At 62.3% G+C, this 19,623-nt stretch overlaps 8 protein-coding genes across 8 annotated transcripts in view; 4 read left to right on the forward strand and 4 right to left on the reverse strand.

Annotated features, from left to right (window-relative positions):
• Positions 1–1,052, forward strand: part of RHTO_03053 (alkaline phosphatase) — a gene marked incomplete at both ends in the record, with an annotated part of 2,742 nt that extends 1,690 nt beyond the window's left edge. The window contains 5 exons of the mRNA XM_016416725.1: positions 58–146; positions 219–278; positions 358–433; positions 543–847; positions 915–1,052. Of these exons, the coding sequence (XP_016276444.1) occupies positions 58–146; positions 219–278; positions 358–433; positions 543–847; positions 915–1,052 (668 nt within the window). The remainder of the gene's footprint in view (positions 1–57; positions 147–218; positions 279–357; positions 434–542; positions 848–914) is intronic.
• A 291-nt stretch (positions 1,053–1,343) lies between these two features.
• Positions 1,344–2,530, forward strand: RHTO_03054 (arylamine N-acetyltransferase; the record flags this gene model as incomplete). Its single annotated transcript, XM_016416726.1, has 3 exons — positions 1,344–1,713; positions 1,771–1,923; positions 1,980–2,530. The coding sequence occupies 3 exons, from the start codon at positions 1,344–1,346 to the stop codon at positions 2,528–2,530; spliced, it is 1,074 nt and encodes a 357-aa protein (XP_016276445.1).
• A 96-nt stretch (positions 2,531–2,626) lies between these two features.
• Positions 2,627–6,338, reverse strand: RHTO_03055 (meiosis-specific protein HOP1; the record flags this gene model as incomplete). The annotated part of the gene is made up of 16 exons (XM_016416727.1): positions 2,627–2,791; positions 2,851–3,421; positions 3,478–3,622; positions 3,674–3,733; positions 3,787–3,978; positions 4,034–4,072; positions 4,128–4,322; positions 4,381–4,627; positions 4,687–5,065; positions 5,124–5,467; positions 5,528–5,622; positions 5,676–5,724; positions 5,785–5,971; positions 6,087–6,127; positions 6,188–6,259; positions 6,330–6,338. 16 exons carry the CDS (start codon positions 6,336–6,338, stop codon positions 2,627–2,629), a joined length of 2,790 nt encoding a protein of 929 aa, XP_016276446.1.
• A 151-nt stretch (positions 6,339–6,489) lies between these two features.
• Positions 6,490–7,866, forward strand: RHTO_03056 (ribonuclease HI; the record flags this gene model as incomplete). The annotated part of the gene is made up of 6 exons (XM_016416728.1): positions 6,490–6,523; positions 6,587–7,001; positions 7,062–7,119; positions 7,191–7,272; positions 7,336–7,704; positions 7,787–7,866. 6 exons carry the CDS (start codon positions 6,490–6,492, stop codon positions 7,864–7,866), a joined length of 1,038 nt encoding a protein of 345 aa, XP_016276447.1.
• A 158-nt stretch (positions 7,867–8,024) lies between these two features.
• On the reverse strand, positions 8,025–8,946 carry RHTO_03057 (glutathione S-transferase; the record flags this gene model as incomplete). Its single annotated transcript, XM_016416729.1, has 3 exons — positions 8,025–8,656; positions 8,723–8,831; positions 8,896–8,946. The coding sequence occupies 3 exons, from the start codon at positions 8,944–8,946 to the stop codon at positions 8,025–8,027; spliced, it is 792 nt and encodes a 263-aa protein (XP_016276448.1).
• Positions 8,947–9,354: 408 nt separating this feature from the next.
• On the reverse strand, positions 9,355–12,594 carry RHTO_03058 (glycerol-3-phosphate O-acyltransferase / dihydroxyacetone phosphate acyltransferase; the record flags this gene model as incomplete). The annotated part of the gene is made up of 8 exons (XM_016416730.1): positions 9,355–9,588; positions 9,650–10,067; positions 10,124–10,370; positions 10,429–10,777; positions 10,882–11,283; positions 11,367–11,638; positions 11,710–11,836; positions 11,920–12,594. 8 exons carry the CDS (start codon positions 12,592–12,594, stop codon positions 9,355–9,357), a joined length of 2,724 nt encoding a protein of 907 aa, XP_016276449.1.
• A 485-nt stretch (positions 12,595–13,079) lies between these two features.
• Positions 13,080–15,184, forward strand: RHTO_03059 (2-oxoisovalerate dehydrogenase E1 component, beta subunit; the record flags this gene model as incomplete). The annotated part of the gene is made up of 13 exons (XM_016416731.1): positions 13,080–13,390; positions 13,445–13,474; positions 13,533–13,578; positions 13,635–13,714; positions 13,772–13,843; positions 13,897–13,912; positions 13,970–13,998; positions 14,112–14,173; positions 14,226–14,351; positions 14,417–14,442; positions 14,546–14,809; positions 14,875–15,087; positions 15,152–15,184. The coding sequence occupies 13 exons, from the start codon at positions 13,080–13,082 to the stop codon at positions 15,182–15,184; spliced, it is 1,308 nt and encodes a 435-aa protein (XP_016276450.1).
• A 172-nt stretch (positions 15,185–15,356) lies between these two features.
• On the reverse strand, positions 15,357–19,537 carry RHTO_03060 (uncharacterized protein; the record flags this gene model as incomplete). Its single annotated transcript, XM_016416732.1, has 4 exons — positions 15,357–15,458; positions 15,516–16,754; positions 16,812–19,255; positions 19,312–19,537. 4 exons carry the CDS (start codon positions 19,535–19,537, stop codon positions 15,357–15,359), a joined length of 4,011 nt encoding a protein of 1,336 aa, XP_016276451.1.
• Between the last annotated feature and the right edge of the window lie 86 nt (positions 19,538–19,623).

A 19,623-nucleotide genomic window follows, 5' to 3' on the forward strand; every position in this document is an offset into this window, starting at 1 on the left:
CCTCCAAAACCGCTCTCCCCAACTCTCCTTCCCATACCTGCACCCTTCCTCACACAGCTATGCACATCGCCGACTACCCTCGCGCTCTCGGCGAGCTTCTCGAGCTCGACAACACCATCGCCGCAACGCTCGAGTACCTTGACAAGGTTCGTCGCCGTTCTCCCTTCCCCTGACTCGTTGCTTCGGCAAGCATGTGATTGACGCATTATCGTTGACAGCACAACCTCCGCAACGAGACGCTCGTCATTGTCACCGCCGACCATGGTCACGGCTTCGACGTGCGTCCCTCCAGCCTCGGCCTTCTTGCTCCGTTCGTTGACGCGGTGGCGTAACTCTACATCCCCGGTCATACTACAGGTCTTTGGCAGCGCCGACACGAAGTACCTGAAGGCCGCTCAGGGCAACGACAAGAAGCGCAACGCGATCGGAACATGTACGTTGCGCCCCTTCTTCCCTTCCTGGCCTCCCATTTTCTCACTCCCGCATCTGGAGAGCGTCGCTCTCGCATCATGGAGCTTGCTGACCTGATCGTCTTCCGCCAGACGTCAACTCTGGCCTCAGCGGCTACCAAGTCCCGGAAGGTGTCTCGCCTCAGAACAACACCGTTGTCACTGGACCGTGGGGAGAAGGCTTCCCTGTCGATTGGCAGCCTCGTTACACCGCTGCGATGGGTTTCGCCGCCGACGTTGATCAATACGAAGATTACACTACACGCAACAAGAGTCGGACGACGTCCCTTACGAAGCTCGCCAACGGCACCTATCGCGCCGACCCGTCTGATGCGCCCGACGGCTTCTTCATCAGCGGAAACCTGCCGACGACCGATGACCAGGGCGTCCACTCGCAAGTCCACCTCCTCCTCCTCCGATTTTCCTCGCTGACCCGCCTCCTTCCACAGTCTCACGGATGTCCAGGTCTTCACCTGGGGACCGGCTGCGTCGCTCTTCAACGGCATGCAGGACTCTACCGAGATCGCCCAGAAGATCGCAGCGGCGCTCGACCTCGGCAAGGACCACAACGCCACGGCTCGCGTCCACGGCCCTCGCCACTAGGTCTTTTCTCTTCTTCATCGGTATATAAAAAGCGCCTTTCTGTAGAAGTCTGCGAACGAAGTTATTCAGTGTCTCCTCCCCTGTCCGCTCGAGCCGACGGTTGGCCGGTGCCGCTTCTGCTTCTTCTCCTCTTCGCCACGCTTTCGCACGCTCAGGATCCCGTTTAGAAGCGTTGCTGGCGTTCAGACGACTGCCTCGACCCACTCGAACCTGTCCCGACTCGTGCGACGCCCTCCCCACCTTGACTCGTTCCTCACCGCCGCGGACCCACAACGAGCACGCAACGCCGCCATGCGCAACATACGGCCAGCCGAGAGCATCTACTTCTCGCAGAGCATGCCGCCGGTTCTCGCCTGCCTCTCGCTGCCCGACACGGAGCGCTATCTCGAACGGATGGGTCTCCCTGCCGCACTCGCCTCTGAACCTCCCTCGCTCGATCTGCTCTCGCGGATCCTCATGGCGCACCATCTCAACATCCCCTACGACTCGAGCGCGATCCACGTCGGACCGGAGGATTGGCGAGGGCCCAACAAGGAGATCACTTGGCGGAAAGGTCCAGGAATGGAGATGGGCGCTCGTGGCAACTTCGACAGGGTGGTTCTGCGACGCAACGGTGGGTATTGCTACGCTCTGAACCAATTGGCTGCGTCGCTACTGCGAGGTGAGCCGTCTCTCGCCTCTAATAACGGTTAGAAGCGGCTGACTCTTCGTCTTGCAGGCTTTGGCTTCCGAGTGAGCGAGGTTGGCGCGCGAGTGTTCCTGCATCGAGGGAAGGATCCCCAGGAGGTGGGACACTGGTGGAGCCACACAACTCACATGGCGCTGATCGTCGACTGGGAGGGCTCGGATGGAAGATGGTTTCTCGATGTTGGTTCGTTGGCTTCCATCACTCTTCCCGAGCGCCGATATCGACCTCTTCACTCGCAGGATTTGGCGGCGGCGGCTCCCCTATCCCCATACCGCTCCGGGACGGCGCGACTTCACCCTCGCTTTCCCCGAGCGAATCCTTCTTGCTGCGCGAGGAGCCGATCCCGCTCGGCGAGCTCGCCGCAACAACGCACGACGCCTATCTAGGCTGGACGCTGTACCGCCGAGTGGTCGACGCGGGCGTCACCATTCCCGATCCTGCGAAAGCCGGCTCAGGTCCCGGCCACTGGACGCCTTGCATCCACTTCACGCTCGCCACCGTCTCGCCCGAAGACATCCTCGCCGGTGACTTCTACAACTCTCGACACCCACAAGCGCCCTGGGCAAACATTCTCATCGCCTCTCGACTGCTGCCGAATGGCGCTCGACGAACCATCTGCCACGGCATCCCCGCGATTGATGCTGGCGCGCCGCAGGACGGACGCAAGTATGCGAAGGTCTATTCGAAGGAGGGCATCAAGGGAGTAGAGTACGATGTTGAGTGGGTCCTGTTCGAGACGCAGCCGGTCAGGGTGGTCCTCGAGCGAGACTTTGGCTTTCAGTCCCAGTAGATCCGGGTTGTATGGGTTATAGAAGCGTCGTTGCATCATTCGTTCATACCGTCAAGCGGTCCAGCCCGTTCAAGCGTTCGTACATGTCGCGAGACCTCAAACCTCAATCTCGCTCGCCTCGCTGCACTTCTTCACCGGGTTGCTCCTCCTCGTGCGCGCCGACGAGCTTCCGTCGGCCTTCGAATCGATCTCGCCCAGCGAGCGACGCTTGGAAGGAAGAGCTTCGGAGTCGGCTTCGTCGATGTCCATCAAGTCGGGGTCCTGCGAAGCGCAAGAGTCAGCAGCAGCGCGGAGCAGGACGCCCGTGCTCGTAAACTCACCTGCCTGTACGACGAAGCACGATGGAAGGGATCGTTGGCGAGCTTGGCAGGCGCCTTGCCCTTGCCCTTCTTGTCGAAGCGCGGAACATAGGAAGACTTCGGCGCTTCAAAGACAGGCAGACGAGGCGCGGCAGCAGCTTTGGAGAGCGCAGCAGAAGCAGACGACGAGTTGGCGGGCGTCGAGAAGATCTCGGTCGACTCGCGACGAAGGATGCCGTTCGCAGGCTGCGAAGCGTTGTCGACGATCGAGTCGGCTTGGGAAGCATCCATAGTCTGCGCACGGGAAGGTGCGGGAGAAGGCGTCGCCTCGACGAGGACAGCAGCTTGACGAGAGCCGGAAGCGGAAGGCTGAGCATTCTGCGCATCTTCGAAGCGGCAGACCTGCGAGGCAAAGGTGAGCGGGTCGGAGCGGACAACGGGCTGCGCTGGACATGCCATCGCAGCGTCCTCTTGCTGTCCGTCAGCATCAGCGTCCGCGTCGCTCAACTCGAGAGCAGCGGTGAAAGCGAGTTCGGCGCCTTGGCCAGGGTTGAAGTACTCGAGCTTCTTGCGCTTGACCTGCTTCGGGTGCCTGCAAGCAAGACTTGAGGATCGAAGGAAGACTGATCGATGGAAAGCGAGACGCACTTGTTAACGCAGAGAGCGGGAGCCCTCATCGATTCGGGCTGCGTGCTGTTCTTGCCGCGCTGGCGACGGGTCCCAGTCTGCTCGAGGACGAAGTCTTCAGCCTTGAGGCGCTTGAGCACCTGTCCTGCGGTAGCATTGTCGACGTCTGCGCACGCAGGATCAGTAGCGCTACGCGGCAGACTCGACCGCGACGCACCGAGGCGCTCCGCCAGTTCCTTCATGCCGAGCAGACCCTCCCTGTAGACGATGGCGAGCGCTGTGAAGGCAAGTTGAGCCTCGAAACAACGCTTGAACTAGCTCAGGACGCACCACGGCGGAAGAGCGCCAAACTCTGCAAGTCCGCAATCGCTTGCTCAATTTCGGCCTCCCTGTCGGGGTCGAGGATGGATTCGGCGATGCCGGCCTGCGTGCGGCAGTGGTAGCAGACGAACACGTCGGGGATGCGGCTGTCCTTGACGGTCTCGAAGCCGTAGCAGGCGGCGTGCTTCCAGACCTCGCAGTCTGCCGGGCGAGCGCGGGTGAGGTAGAGGCTGATCAGAGCTGAAAAGTCACGCACTCGAGCAGCAGATCATCCCGCCGTCGTCCGACTTGTCGCCTGCGATTCGCTCAAGTCAGCCTCAACCCGTCTCACAGGCAAGTGAAGGACGCACCGCACTCGCACGCATCTCCAGCGAACTTCGAGCGATTCCTCGAGCTCTTCGCGGTCGGACGCTTGCTCTTCGTCTCGGCGGTCTTCGTTGCCTTCTTTGGCGACGTCTGCATCTCCTGCGTCTGAACCGTGTCCGGCTCTGCCTCCTCGTCCGACTCTTCGTCGACGATCTGCGCTTCCGGGAGCGTCTGGCTGTCTGCGAGCGAGATGATCGCGGTCAGGTCAAGCCGCACGAAAAAGGGAGTCGCACGCACAGTCGAACAGCTGCGTCTCGACAGGCATCTCGTCCCGCTTGTCCTTGCGGTCGTCACCTTTCTGCTGCGAGGCCTGCGGCACCTGCGGCTCGGTAGCTTGACTGGCCGAGATGCGCTGGTTGTACTGCTCCGTCGACTCGCCGAAGAGGGGGACAGGAGGGCGGCACGAGCGCTGGCGCGAGACGACTGGCGCGACCTGCGTGGCGGGGGAGCTCGTCGAGGGCGGGCGTTTATCGGTGGCAGCGATCTGTCGTGCGATGGCAACGTCAGCAATCAAAGCAGGGCGGAAAAGTGACCTGGACGCACTGCTCGACGCAGCGCCTCGTTGTCCGAAATGTTCGAGTCGACAAGCGTCTCCTCCATGTGACCCTTGGCGACGACAAGTGCGTCCTCGTTAAACTCGATCCCGATCTTCTGCCTCAAGTGCGCCATCTCCTCGCTCTCGGCCGAGCTGACGAGCTCGAACGGGATAATCTTGCCGGAAGGATCCTTGACGGCGACAGGCTCGGCCACGACGAGTTTGTCGTCCTCGTCCGTGACTCGCTCGGCGAGACTCTCGGCGTTCCAGACGACTGGACGAGAGGCGGCATCGCGCTTGTTGCGGACGAGCGCCTCGTCGAGCGAGATGTTCTCGTCGTACGAGGTGTCGAGGACATGGGCGATCGAGACGGAGTGGAGGGCGACGCTGCGCGAGGCATACATGGTCAGAGCGAGCGTCGAGGTGCAAGGGGAGTTGAGCGCACCCGTGGAAGCCAGTCGCCACCGTCCCGAGCGTGCCAAAGTCGGGCTCGTCCGCGACAGTGGGCGTGCTGAAGCTATACCCAGGGGCGTCGATCGCGACAGGGCGGAAGTGCGGTGGCTCGTACTCGGGCGGCGTGTCATCTGTGTAGAAGAGGCGGACGTTGAGGAAGCGGCGACGAGGCAGCTCGTCGAGGACTTGAGTGCTCGTGATAAGGTTCTTGATCATTTGCTGGACTTGCCGCTTGACGTCGCCTTCCTTGCGAGTATTGTCGCGCGAAGTGTGCCCGAACATCGACGATGAGATGACCATACCGCTCAGCTGGTCTTGCACGACAAGCTCGGGTTTCTGCGGGTGCAAGATTAGCGAGTCAGTCTGAGCCGAGGAGAGTGAGACTGCGGGACGAACCTTGTTGCCCTCCGGGTCTGTCTCGTAGCTGAAGGTGAACGTGTAGCTCTCGACGAGGTTGGTCGGGTCGTCCGGATCGAGGTAGATGGCGAAGACTGCGTGAGCGAGCTCAGCCAGACTCGCGCGCATGAACGACTAGTACACTCACCGAGCTGGTGAAGGTAGCCCTTCTCGATCGCTTCGGTCGCACCCACCTCCTGCGTATGCGAGTGATGATGAGCGGAAGCGAGCGCGTCAGCACTGTGCGCGGGACGCACGAGGTAGTCGAGCAGCTTGTCTGCCTCGCTCGACGAACCCCTCTTCAGTTTCTTCACCCTGACAGACGACGGCGTGTTCTCCTTTGCAGGGTCCTCGGAGCGTTCCCTTTTCGAGCTCGAGCGAGAGACGGGAGGGCGAGGGGCGAGCAGCTTGTAGTCTTCAAACGAGTCTTCGGGGAGGAGACCGCTGTTAAGGGGCGAAACGACCTCGCGTCAGCCTCGCCTGCCTCGCGACTTGCGGTAGATCAGGCAAACGCCTGTACTGAAGCCTGCAGCAGCCAGGAAAGGGAGGGCGAGCGCACCGCAAGTAGGCGACACAGCCGATCCCAGCTTCGAGCAGTTCCTGGGGGCGAATCCGCGGGTTAGGCGCGTCTGCGGGGCTCGCGTGGAAGTACGAGCGCACCTTGACCTGCTGCAAGCTCGACTGGATCGTGACCTGGCGGTCGACGGCCTGCGCCTGTTGCGGTCGCAGTTTCTGCGCGAGAGACGGCGAGCGTGAGCGTGGGATGGCTCGCACGGCGCGTGCTAGCAGCCCTGTAGCTCACCTGGGCCATCCTGGCTGGTCAGCGAGCGTCACAAGCGAGTGTCGTGGTTGAGTAGGAAGTCAAGAGGAGGTTGACATTGGCGAGCGAGGTCAGCTTCCCACAACAACGCTCATCCTCGCTGAGACTGCTTTCCAAGGTGCTCGCACGGCTCACAGGTTCGATGGCAAAGGCCTCAAAGGGCGGATTCTACGCCGGTGCGTCTTCCTCGTTCAGTCCCCATCTTCATCAGTCTGAACGAGTTCGGACCGTTGCGACAGTCCGCGCAGGTCACAAGCCGGGCGTCTACGCCTCCTGGGACGAGTGCAGTGCCCAGGTCAAAGGCTTCCCGGCTGCGCGTCACAAGAAGTTCCCGACGAGGGCAGAAGCGGAGGCGTTCGTGCGAGGCGACGACCGGCCAACCAGTGCGGCAGGACCGCCGAAGGTCGGCACGTCGAATGCTCTACAGAACAAGCGGGCTGGCGGGGCAGATGGCGCAGGAGTGCCTCCGGCCAAGCGCCAGAAGCGAGCGGTTGTCGGCGAGGAGAGTGTTCAAGTTGACAAGGCTGTACCGAACGTCTTTGCCGGCTCCTCACCAAAGCGAAGGGTCTACTGCGACGGCAGTTCGCGGGGGAACGGCAAGGTGGGCGCTACAGCCGGGATTGGGGTCTTTTGGGGTCACGACGAGGGCGCAAAGTGCGTTAGTCCGCTTCGTCCCTACGTACTCTGGGCTGACCGAGCTGTCTTTCTTTGCAGAAACCTGTCGGAGCGGCTGCCGGGCAAGCTGCAGACCAACAACCGCGCCGAGATGTATGCAAGTCGACGGTTCTCTCGCACTCTTGTCGCTGGAGGCTTGCAGTGACCTTCTCGTTGTGCTCTGCATAGGCCATTGCACGGATACTGGAGACGGACCCACATCCAGATGAACCGCTCACAATCTGCAGTGACTCGGAGTATACCATCAGCGGTCCGTCTTCCCTCCCTTCCTCACCTCCCTAAACCTGCGACTAACATGCGCTCCGAGTTACAGTCTTCTCGAAATGGATTCCAAACTGGAAGCGGCGAGGCTGGAAGACTGCAGACGGCAAGACCGTCGCGAACCAGGACATGATCCGCTACGTCTTGTCGCTCCTCGCCCTTCGCGCCGCCTCGTCCAGCAGCAAGTCTCCTCTCGCCAACATCACCTTCCAGAAAGTCAAGGCGCACGTCGGGATTGAGGGCAACGAGCAAGCCGACCGATTCGCCAACAACGGCGCGATGATGCCCGAGGTGCCGGACCGCGATTTTACCGCAGCGACGAAGGAGAATGAGAAGAAGCTCAAGGCAAAGGGCGCGCCGGTGCGGGTTGAGGACGTCAAGTGGGAGATTGAGGTTGAGGAGGGTGACTTGCTGGATGAGAGTGAGTTGCGGGAACTCGAGGAGACGCAGGACTTCTGACGTGGTAACAGTTATTGACTCTCAGGCATCTGCTGCACATCCAGAGAGACCCAAGTCAAGTGAGCGGGTCGTCGAGTCGCCGTACTTCGCTTCACATCGAGGTGTCGGAAGAGCTGCTGGATGAGCCGGAGGCCTTGGTCGAAATCCCTCCGCGTATGTGTGCCGCTCTCCCGTGCGCAAGCCTTCGCTCCCTCGACCAGCAAATGAAGGCGACGTTTCTAGATACACTACGACTGTTCTGCGGGAGGCTCGAAAGCTACCTACCCCCTCTGCGGTTTCCCTTCACTCCTCGCCGTCGAGCTCCTCGTAATAGCGGAAGATGCCCAAGCTGTATTTTTGCCTCCTGTCGCTCTCGAGGTAGGCCTTGATCTTGGGAGCCTTCTTGACGCGCTCGTACAGCGCCTCGACCTTGGGGTAGTCGGGCAAGAGCTTCTTCATGCGAGCGGGGAAGGCGAACTTCAGACCATCGACGAGCTGGAAAAGCGCGAGGTCGGCGTAGGTTGGGCCGGAGGGGAGGAGGAACCCGCTCGACGACTTAGCCAGGTTCTTCTCGAAGTTGGCGAGAAATTTGGGCATGCGGTTCTTCCTCACGTCGTCCGCCTTCTGCTTCGCCGCCTCTTTCTGATCCTCGTAGTACGACATGACGCTGACGGGATGGTGCGTGTCGTGCACTTCGTTGTTGAGGTCGAGAATTGTCAAAGTGAGGGCGTTCGTATGGAAGGTGTCCGGGTTGTCGAAGCTTGCCGGCGACGACTTGGCCTTCTTCGTTGCTCGATCGTCGTCCTTCTCGCCGCCTTCGAGGTCGAGAGGAGTAGAGATGCGTGTCGCGAGGTAGAGGAGGATGTTGGCAGTCTGCGAGATGACAACGTCGCCATCCTTCAAGACGGGCACGGCGAAGGGAGTAGGGTTCGTGTCTGTCAAGAGAAGCTCTGTCAGTCAGGAGGACTCAAGGTTGCCTGAACGAAGGGAGGCGAATGCACCTGAACCTTCGAACTCGCCGCTCACATACGGCTTGATGCAGTCCTGGCCCTCCGTCAGAGCCTTGTCCTCGTAAGGTGTGCTCGTCGCCTCCAAGTACAGGCGCACGAACTGTCGCGAAGACATTGTCAGCATGCCGGTGGAGGCGCGCGAGAGAGGGTTGAGGAACGCGCACCTCTGCCCGCCCGGGGATGCCAGCGTGGTAAACAAGCTCGTATTTGCTCATGGTGGCTGTCTGCACGGTCCTGCGAGGTGTTGCTGAGGCGTAGCGAAGCGATGAGTGCCGAGGGAGAAGTGGGGCGCGGGAGACGAGCAGCCGAGGCGAGGGAGGACGAGCGAGCGAGCAGTGAGCGTGAGGACAAGCAGCGGAGTGGCTGGGAGACTCGGGCGTATATGCAAACGCGACGAAGGGAAGCGAGCGAGAGCAAAGCAAAGCAGAGGGAGGCGGACTTGTCCTCCTGGACTTGTGGACGACGCCCAACAGAGTTACAAGGACTAAGGATCATTAGACAAGAAAGCGGAAATGCCCGGAAGAGAGAGAGAGAGGTGCGTGTGTCCCAGAACTGAAGTTTACCCCGAAACGAATTGCCCTTCCCCCCAAGAGCACACTGAGCGTCTGCTTCCCTTCCGTCTATCACTCCTGCGCGTCGCCCGAGCCTTGTCTCGTCCTCCGCCTCGCCGTACCCTCACCGCCGTCCTGCAAGCTCGTCGAAGCCGCCAAGGGAGTTGTCGGCGTGACGGGGCTCATCCCCGCCAGGTTGAGCTGCGAGCGCGAACGCTGCCGGGAGACGCGGCGGTACAAGCCGGGGCGAGGTGAAGGGAGAGGAGAGTCGGGACGACCTTGCTCGCGGTTGAGGATGTGGATGACCTGCGGTAGCGAGCGGAAGTCAGTCGTCGAGTCCAATTACGAACGAAAGAAGCGTGCGCACTTCGTCGTAGTCGGGCGCATCCTCGGTCGTGTAGCCCGAGGCGTACCCGCTGCCGCCACCCTGACCATCGGTGAACCCGCCGTCCATATCGCTCTCCATCCCGCTCGTCTCGGGCAGCATGCTCTTGACCTTCCGGTCCGCCGGGTGCGCCATCGACTGGCTCCACCCCGATCCGAACAACAACTCGTCGACCCAGTTGAGCGGGTGCTGGAGGAACTTGCCCTGCGCCGACTCGCGGCGGACGCCGACGTCCGTCGAGGGAATGATGCGGCGAGAGTCGAAGTCTTCGAAGACGGTCGGCGCGAGCTCGTCGACGAGCTCGTTCAGCTCCGAGGCGAGCGTCTCGCGCATGTGTCGCAGGCGCTTCAGCTCGGGCTCCTTGCCGGGGATGAGCGAGAGGAGGAGCGGGCGCATTGACCTGCGAGCGGGCTCGTCAGCTAAACACGAGAGCCGAAAAGAAACGCTCGCACGCACTTGTAGACGTCCATGCCGACCTCGCCAAACTTGAGCGCCGCAACACCGATGACCGGCAACCCCGCAAACGTCGCAAAGGGCGCCGCAAGCTTGTACTTGTACGGCAAGCCAAGTTTGTGCGCGAGGACGACGGCGTTGATGGCGTAGATCGTGTAGAGCGATGGTGCGCCAGCGAGCGCGACGAGGACCTTCCAGGTTGCGAGGACGTCGCGGCCGGCGATCTTGACGGTCGAGGCGGCGAGAGCCTCTGCGAGCGGGAGCGGTGTCAATGGGAGACGTAGCTTGTCGAGCAAAGCGGAACGCACCCTTGGCCTTTGCCCGCGAGATGAGCTTGGCGGCGATGAAGATCGGCGCGTTAAGGACGACTCCGGGCAGCGCCAGGACGCCCCAGACGCTCAACAACCCAAGCCTGTAGCAAAGGAGGAAGAACGATCTCCACCTGGGCCTTCCCACGCTCTCAACCTGGTGATCCTTGAGGCCCATGTACCGCAACAGCGTGTTGTACTCGCGCACGCCCCGCTCGAGCTCCTTGATTCGCGGGTCGTCCTTGTACACTTCGTACCCGACGATGAAGCGCTTGTTGAGCTCGACGACTTGGCCAATCGTGAGGTTCGTGCCGGGAGGGCGGTACAGGCGGCGAGCGGCTTGGATGAGCTGCGGGAGTGTGCGGTGTTCATCTGTCCTCCACGGAGCACGTGCAGCGGATCCTTTCGAGAAATATGGAAATCGCATCCGCAAGAGTCGCAGGGCGGACTCACCATCAACGTATCGTAGTCAGGCGCGCGAACCGTGACGCTCTTGAGCCCGTCGACAATCAGCTCCATCACCTCCCCAATGGCCTTCTTCTTGTTCTCGCCGCCCTTCTCAAACTCGCTGACATATTCCTGCGGTATCTCAATCGGGCTCCCAAACTCGACGACAGCGCGCGAGCGGAACTTGTGAGGGTGGAAGTAGCTCAGTCCGACGGGGACGATCTGGAGCTTGAGGTCTAGGTGGGCCGACTTCGCGCCAAGCGCCATGATGGAGACGCCGGCTTTGAGTGGGAGGAGGTCGGTACGGTCGTGAGAGCCGCCTTCGGGGAAAATGCCGATGCAGCCGCCGTCGATGAGCTTTTGGTAGACGGCGCTGTACATGCTCGACTGGTCGACGTGCGGGAGGACCTGTACGCACGAACATGTCCGGTTAGCCTCCACCTCCTCGGCAAAATCGAGGGGACCTGCAAGCGGTATGAGCGGAGACGCACCTTGAACGCAACGCCGTCCTCCCGCTCCTTCAACGCATCAAGCGCCTTCTTCGAAAACTCCTTTTTGAGCTTCAACTCCGTATCACTGACGACCTCGATGACCTCGGCCGTGCTGCTGCCGAGGTTGCGAGGGAGGAGGAGCTGGCTTCGGGGTTTCGAGAAGTCTTTGGTGAAGTTGGTGCCGGTGCCGAGGATGGTGAGTGGGTCTGAGGGGGAGAGCGAGATGGTGCCTTGACCTGCAAAGGCGTAGTCTTGCGCGCGGGCGACGGGAACTGCACCGAAGCGAACGAAGCGTCAATCCGACAGCCCCAACATCCGCTCGAAGATGGACAAATGGACGCACTGCTTTGCATCAAGCGCGACGCCAAGCCAACGAACGCCCTGTCCATGCTCTTTGCCGCGGCCAGGAAGCTGATCCGTCGTCCGCTCTCGCGCTTGACCTCGCTCATAAGCAGGAGAGGGTCGAGGAACTGCGTGGCGCAGTGATTCTCTGTCAGCCCGACAAGCACCCAATGATCCCCAGCATTCTGCGAGCGAGAGGAACAGCGCGCACCTGGTTGTGGTGAGGCCCAACAACGAAGATGACGGCTCCCTCCGACGACCTCGGGATCTTCCACGCGCCGCGGGAGCGGATCTCGCGGAAGAAGATGGTGATGACGACTCGCCACATGTGCGCGACGACATCGTAGACGAGGTTGCTGCCGAGCGCGCCGCGAGCGTGGAGGAACATTGCGACGTATCGAATGACGAAGCGGGCGATGACGCGGAGCGGAGAGGGGACGAGGAAGCGCAGGCGGCGGAGTGCGGGCGGGACGAGGAGGAGGAAACTCTTGAGCAGCGTGCGCAGGTCCGAGTGCGTCTGCGTGAGCGACGGTCGTCGAGGGGGAGAGTCGCGGGGCGGCGGGGCGGGCGCTGGCTCTGCGGGCGTGGACGGTTGGCGGTAGGACTGCCTGCGCTGTGGTACTGGGCTGATGGTGCGAATCTGCGTCAGGTCGCTGAAGTGCGCCTGTTTCGCAAGTCGAGGAGCGGGATCGGCAGGGATGGGGGAGAGCTCTGGCACCGGCGCGCCCGGAGCCTGTGCGGGAGTTTGCGCGGATACAGGCGAGTCTTCTGGCGCAAAGGAGAGCCCCAACGCAGAGCCAGGCGGAGGGAGAGGCGGTCGCGAGTCGGGAGGAGCGGTGTCGACGTCGTTGGATGAGGAGGAGGACGAGTCGGGCGAGGCGGGCATGAGTCTGCGCCCGTGTGTAGCTCGTGGCGAGACTGCACTGCTCGCTCTCTGGCACTCTGCAACGAGCACAGTGACAAGCTCGAGCGGACGGCGACGAGCGAGAAGAGCGACCCGGCAAGAGTTCGCCGTTCTGGAAGGTCGTCGAGGGAGCACGTGAATCGTTTGGCGGTTGTTGGGGGTGCTCTAGATAGTCGACTGTATTCGCATAGTAAGGCGGCAATACTAGAGCGAGAGAACAAGGTTGCGAAAATTGACCGCGGGTTTGGCGGCAGAGATCCCTCCTTCTCTCGCTCCCTACACCTCCTGCGAGACTCCTGACAAGGTTCAGCGTCGTCTTTCGACGCTGCTTACCGCCAGAAACTCCCAGACACGTTGCAGCCGAAGAAGAGTGGGGCCGCAGACGACGGCATTCCCGCTCGCTGGCGAAGTTGCGGTCGCGCTCTTCGCTCGCTCGCTCCTTCTCCTTGCACGCTACTCACTGCACGATGCTCACACGGACAGCACTGCCACGAGGAGCCACTTTGGCGGGCACCCAGCGACGAGCCTTGTCCCGCTCAGCGCCCCGCTCGTACTCGCCCGCCAACTCGAAAACAGCCGTCGCCCTCCCTCCCACCGTCGCAAACTCGTCCCTCCTGCGCACGAGCCGAGACGACGCATTGTGGACTCCTGGACTGCTCTGGCGGGACGAGGAACATGTTGGGGTGGGCAGGTCGGAGGAGGCCAAGAGGGACAGGGAACTCAAGGAGGACGACTTGCGGCCAGAGGAGGAGGGCGGCAGGCCGACAGAGAAGATGAAGTGCGTTCGGTATGGTCCGAGTCCAGGGAACGAGCTAACCCGCCCGGTCAACAGCGTCTACCAAGCCATCCGATCCGCCCTGCAGTGCGTCGCAGGCTTTTTCGCTTGTACACCTCGCCCAACTGACTCCTTTCTTCCGCAGTACCGTCCTCACAAAGGACAGCTCCTCCCTGGTGTTTGGCGAAGACGTGAGCCCCATCGCCTGGCTCCGGCAGACCGCCTTGCTGACCTCGAACCTTCGCAGGTCTCGTTCGGCGGCGTCTTCCGCTGTACGATGGGTCTGGCAGACCAGTTTGGGCAGGAGAGGGTCTTCAACACTCCTCTGTGCGCGTGTAGGACTCGTTGAAGGCGAGCTGAGCTGACAGGGCTCGTCTTTCGCAGGACGGAGCAGGGAATCGCAGGTTTCGGAATCGGGCTGTCGACGATGGGCCACACCGCTGTGGCTGAAATGCAGTACGTACGAGTCTACGCTCGAGCCGTCCATATTCTAACGCTCGAGCTCGCAGGTTCGCCGACTACATCGTCCGTCCTGCTCGTGTATGGAAAAGGCGAAATTCAACTGACTCCGTTCTCCTGCAGTTCCCCGCCTTCGACCAGCTCGTAAATGAGTGAGTAAGCGCGCAGTCCTATGCTGAACTTCGCGCTGACGACTCAGCCTCGCAGAGCGTGAGCCTTGGTGACCTCTCATCCGCCTTCGCCGCCTGACCCTCCTTCGACACAGCGCCAAATATCGCTACCGCTCCGGCGGGATGTTCAACTGCGGATCCTTGACCATCCGCTCCCGTGCGTTCCTTCCCAACTCGCCTCGTACTCAGCTCACCTCTCTCGTGCGCAGCCTGTTCCGCCGTCGGCCACGGCGGTCTTTACCACTCCCAATCGCCCGAGGCGTTCTTCCTCCAGGCTTCGGGACTGAAGATTGTGGTCCCGAGGAGCCCGATACAGGCCAAGGGGTTGTTGCTTTGTGAGTTGCGCTTCGAGAGGGGACCTTCTCAGAGTTGAGCTGACGGACGCGGTGAACTCCTGCAGCGGCCATTCGTGATCCGAACCCTGTCGTGAGTCGACTCTGCGACAGCAAGGGCTCCGGCTTTCCCGGTCGCCTACGCTGCTCTCTTGCGAGCTTGAGTAACTCACCATCTCCCGCTTTCACTCCCACAGCTCTTCCTCGAACCCAAGATCCTCTACCGCTCCGCCGTCGAACAAGTCCCCACAACCGACTACGAGCTCCCCCTGGGCCAGGCCGAAGTCCTCCAAGAAGGCAAAGACCTAACGATCGTCTCGTACGGTCCGCCGCTTTACACGGTCGAGACGGCTCTGCACCACCTTCGTCAGCCGGACGAGGACTTGGAGAAGCTCGTGCCGAGGGATTTGAGGGGGTTGAGTGTCGAGTTGATTGATTTGAGGACGATCATGCCTTACGATGTTCGTCCCCTTTCCCTCTCTCTCCTCCTCTCATCCGCACTAACACTCCCCTGGCATTTCGACAGATCGAAACCATCGTCAAGTCAGTCAACAAGACCGGCCGCCTCATGATCGTCCACGAAGCCCCTCTCGCAGGCAGCGTCGCAAGCGAACTCGCCGCCGAAGTCCAGCAAAGGTGCTTCCTCCGCCTCGAGGCGCCTGTCAAGCGTTTGACGGGATGGGACACGCCGTTTGGGCTGGCGTATGAGAAGTTTTACCTGCCAGACCATGTCAGGATCGTGAGTCGTCTTTCGCTCCAGTCTTTCTCGCTGGAGCTTGTGCTAACTTCGCTCGCGCTTGCAGCTCGACGGCATCATCGAGACGATGCGCTACTGAGCGACTGAATTGAGCGCCTGACGTGGATGAGCAGGAAGAGCGGGAGACGAGGGCTTAGATGGTACCCTTTGCAACATTACACGACCGCAGCGCATACAGGCTCTCCGTCTCCGACAAGAAGAGCAAAACGAACTGTATAACAAGAATAAGCGAAAGTCGAAAGATGGGTGTGCTACTGCTCGTCCTTGAAGACGCGCATGCGAATCGTGATTGAGGTGGGTTTGCCGAGGCTGGCGATGGAAGTCGAGTTGCCCCAGGCGTCGAGGTCGACGGGCTGCGTGTCACGAGGCGATCAGCAGCAGGCGAGAGAAAGACGAGCACGTGAACGTACCTTGAGGATACTGTCGCCGTTCGAGCGAGCGTCGCGATCCAGCGGCCCTTCGTACACGAGCGCCCGATCCCACTTGACCCGCTTCGTCTCCTGCCGGCTCGGCGACGCACTCGCGCTACTTGAGCCCGATCCAGGCGAGCGTTTCCGTCCCACCGCCGCACTCTTCCACGCGCCTCCCGCCTTCTGCGGCGTGAAGTACTGCTCGTCGTCGCCCGCAGCTCGGAAGTGCTGCTTCGGGGGCTCGGCCTCCATCGACGATCCCGACTCCGCCTTGAGCTCCTCCGCAAGCGCAGCGAGTTCCGACCCGTCCAGACTCGACCGAAGCGCATTCCGCCTCTTCGCCGCTCGGGCTTCGCGGCCTTCCTTCGTCGTGGTGCGAGCAAGCGAGCCCTCCGAGCCGAACGCTTTCCGGATCTTGCTCGTCGGCGAAGGAGGCCGGGCGCAATCGAGGAAGACGGTCTCGAGCTTGATCCGGTTGAAGGCGACTTGGTTCTTCTTCGTGTTTCGCTGGGTGAGGCGGTTCAGCTCGTCTTGCGTGACGGCAGGTGCGGGGCGGAAGGAAGAGAGAGGGCGGGTGGTGGCGGGCTGAGCGTCTTCGACCGGGGCAGGCGGCGACACGACGGTCGGCTCCGGTTCTGCTGATGGCTCAGCCGCAGCGTTTGCAGCTTCCTCGGTAAGCAGTCGAAGGCGACTCCGCCGTGTCCGCAGAATCGGCGTCTTCGGCTGAACGAGGGCAGCGGGTTCAGTCGCAGCCTCAGGCTGGACAGGCGCAACAGTCGGTGCGATGGTCCGCCTGCTCGAGCGAAGCGTTGTCGGTAGCTCGGCAACTGCGTCAGGCGCATCTGTCGAGGGCGGGACAGTCGCTTGAACCTCCGCCAAGCGAGTCCGTCGAGTGGCTCGCATGGATGCCGGACGGGCTGAAGGCTCGAAAATGGTGGTCGGCACAGACGCCGCGAGTTTCTCAGCAGGCGCAAGAAGTGCGGTCGATGGCGTAGGAGGTGGGTTCTCGGTCGATGGTGTCGGCTGGTCAACGAGGATGCGGCGGGGACTGCGATGCGGCGAGACTGGGGCGAAGCTGGCGGCTAGTCGTCGTGGGGAGGCGCGAGCCGGAGAGGGTGATGCGGTCGGTGTGGGTGCAATGATTAGAGCGGGTACGTCGGGCTGCGTCGGCGTCGCAGGTCTGGGAGGGAAGGGGGGAGTCTCCTTGGGAGGCAACGCGGCAGGTGTCGGCGTAGGTGGCTGCAAGGAAGGCGCGTCAGCTTTTCTGGACAGCGCACGAGCTCCAGGACTACGCACCACTGCTGGCGTTCGCGGAACCTCCAGCTTGCCGTCGACAATCCTCCCTGCTCGCCGTATGGACGGAGAAGCCGCGGACGAATTGAGCAACGGCGTGGACGAGGCCTCCGCAGCCTTGCGCGCTGCAAGTGCGGCGCGAGGCGCGCGAACCGTTGTCCGAGGCGGACCCATGCTCGAGGCGGACGAGGTAGAGGGAGGGCGAGTAGCCGGCTCGCGGCTTGAGAGGACATGCGGTAACGAAGAAGTCGCTGTAAGGGCGGTAGAGCGAGACGAGCTTGTAACCGGTGGCGGTTGTGAGCGAGAGGGAGGTTGGGAACGAGCGAGGCGAGATGCGGGTGGAGCGAGAGCCGTAGGGCGCGGAACGGTGAGTGGCCGGGAGAGGGGACGAGGGGCGGTAGTCGTAGGTCGCGCAGTCGTGCCGGTTGGTGCAGTCGGTCGCTGAAGCGAAGAGCCAGAGCGGGCGGTACTCGGAAGCGCTCTCGCGCTGGACGAGCTTGTCGCGGCTGTCGCGGTCGAAGGCGCTGCAGGCCGGACAATGACTCGCGAGCGCAGCGCCGATGTGCTCGAGCTGCTTGAGAGAGTGGACGATGTCGACGACGACAGGGCAGACGAGGGACGGCGAATGTCCGCAGGCTTCGCAGGCGGGTTGGCGGGACTCGGCATCCGTCCAATGGTCGTGGCTGTACCATCTCGCTTCGGCACCGCCAAGCGAGACGTTCCGAGCAGTCGCGAACCCGTCGCGGCCGATCCGGGCACGAGCGCCGTCAACTTGGTCTTGCCTGCAAGACTCGGTACGGGACGTTGCGCGGCGGTCGATGTGAGCTTGGTGAGTTGCCGCTTTGCGGTAGGAGCGGCGGTAGAGGTGAGCTGTGCCGGTTGGCGAAGTGCCGAAGGAGGAGGGCGAGTTGGCGTCGTTGATGCGAGAGCTGGTCGTGGTGCGGCGGGCGGAGTCGCGGCCGGGAGAACGTCGTCGAGAGACGCAATGACCAGAGGAGCCGCCTCCGAGCCGGCATCAGGCTGCCCGACTGGCGGCTCAGAGAGAGTGGGCGACTCGTCCAGGCTGGCGGGCTCCGTGGCCAGATGGAGGCCGTCAAGCGCGTCGATGTCGGATGCGGGCTCCTCCAACTCGTCCAGTGAAGGCACCGGCTCGGCCAAGGAAGGAGACGGCGCCGGAGGCGCGACAGGCGCCTCTTCGGTAAGGACCTCTTGCTCGACGGACGGTGACGCGGCTTCTTCCCGAGTTAATCGCGGTTCGCCTTCATCGACCACGCCTGCTTCGACCATTGGCGGAGCCGGGGCCTCTAGCTCGACGACGGCGACCACGGGGGAGTCAGGCGTCTCCGCCAGCGAAGGCTCCTCGATGGCTTCGACGTTGGACACGGCATCTTCCTCGACCAGCGTAGGCCGCTCCGGTGTTTCGTTAACGACGTCGTCGCATGACTCAAGAGTGTCGACCGCGGCTTCAGCGTCGAGAGGTGTCGTAGCCGAATCGACCTCGACCAACTTCATCCGCTCGATCGCCTCAGCTTCGAGCGTGTTCGGCGCGGGCACGAGCTCGTCTTCCGGCCCTACCTTTATTCCTGCGGGCTCCTCGTCGTCCAGTACCGCCGCAACCTCGATCTCCTCGGCAGAGGTTGCCGAATCCGCGTCTTCGCCGTCAGACGCGGTGCCATCGTTGTCCTCGACCTCGGTAGGCGTAAGGTCAACCGACTCGTCCGTGACCTCGTCCATGTTCTCCGCGACGGGCGCGTCAAGCGTCAATCTTCCCACAGCAACGGCCATCTCCGCATCCACCTCATCCGCCTCCACCTCTCCGCCCTGCACAAGCTCGGTCGAGTCGACCGACTCAGTCGGTCCATAGGACAACGACGTATCTTCATCCGCATCCCAATACGACCCATCCGCATCGCAGTCCGTCAACTCTTCCTCCCTGTACGAGGCGTGCGTGCGGATTGCCGGTGTGGAGGGCGAGAAGTGTGCGAAGGGGGAGACAGAGAGAGTAGTTGGGACTAGGCCGAGGTGGTGGATCGGCGTTGAGGGAGTCGGGGCGGGTGAGGGCGAGGAAGAGATGGAAGGCGTGGACGAAGTCGCGAGGGGTGTTTGGGCGGCGGGTTTGCGAGGTGATGACCGGAGGCGGCGAGGAGAGGGGGAGTACCGGACGGTCTTCGGCGAGGAAGGGGCAGTCTTCACGGGCGAAGATGCCGCGGTTCCAGCAGGAGACGGCGAGTCGGGCCCCGTTCTCCTCGCGCTACGCCGCGTCGAAGGCGTCTCGTTCTCCTTTTGCTCGCTCGGCGGGTGCACCTTCTTTCGAACGGTGATGGGCGTGCCGAGCGGGATAAGAGGTGTCGAGAGCTGGGCTTTGAGGAGTGAGGGGGACTTGTCGAGGAGGGAGAGAGCAAAGGCGGAGGGTGTGCGCGGCGGGAAGAGGGTCTTATTCGCTGCGGCTGTCCATTCTCAATAGGTCAGCGAGCTTCTGCAACGAGATCGGGGCGAGACGCACGCGTTAACCCGCTTGCCGACTGAACGTCTACGAGCAGCCCTTCGTTCGCATCCCGCTCGCTCAGAACCGACTCGCGCCTGTCATCCGCGCGCCCTTTGCCCTTCCTTCGCTTGCTAGGAGATACGCTGGGCGTCCCGGACCAGTGAGAGGCGGGAATGACGATGTCGAGCGATGAGGAGGTGAGGGGGGGGTTGGCTAAGGCGAGGGCGGGGGAGAGGGCGGCCATGCGAGGGCGAGTCTCGGCGAGTTGGCCAGTGGCAGCAGCGTGGCGAGCAAAAGCGCGGTGTGGGTGATTCTCGTCGAGAGCGAGCA

This window comes from Rhodotorula toruloides (genome assembly GCF_000320785.1).
Source record: "Rhodotorula toruloides NP11 unplaced genomic scaffold Scaffold2, whole genome shotgun sequence".
In the NCBI taxonomy this organism is placed as follows: domain Eukaryota; kingdom Fungi; phylum Basidiomycota; class Microbotryomycetes; order Sporidiobolales; family Sporidiobolaceae; genus Rhodotorula; species Rhodotorula toruloides.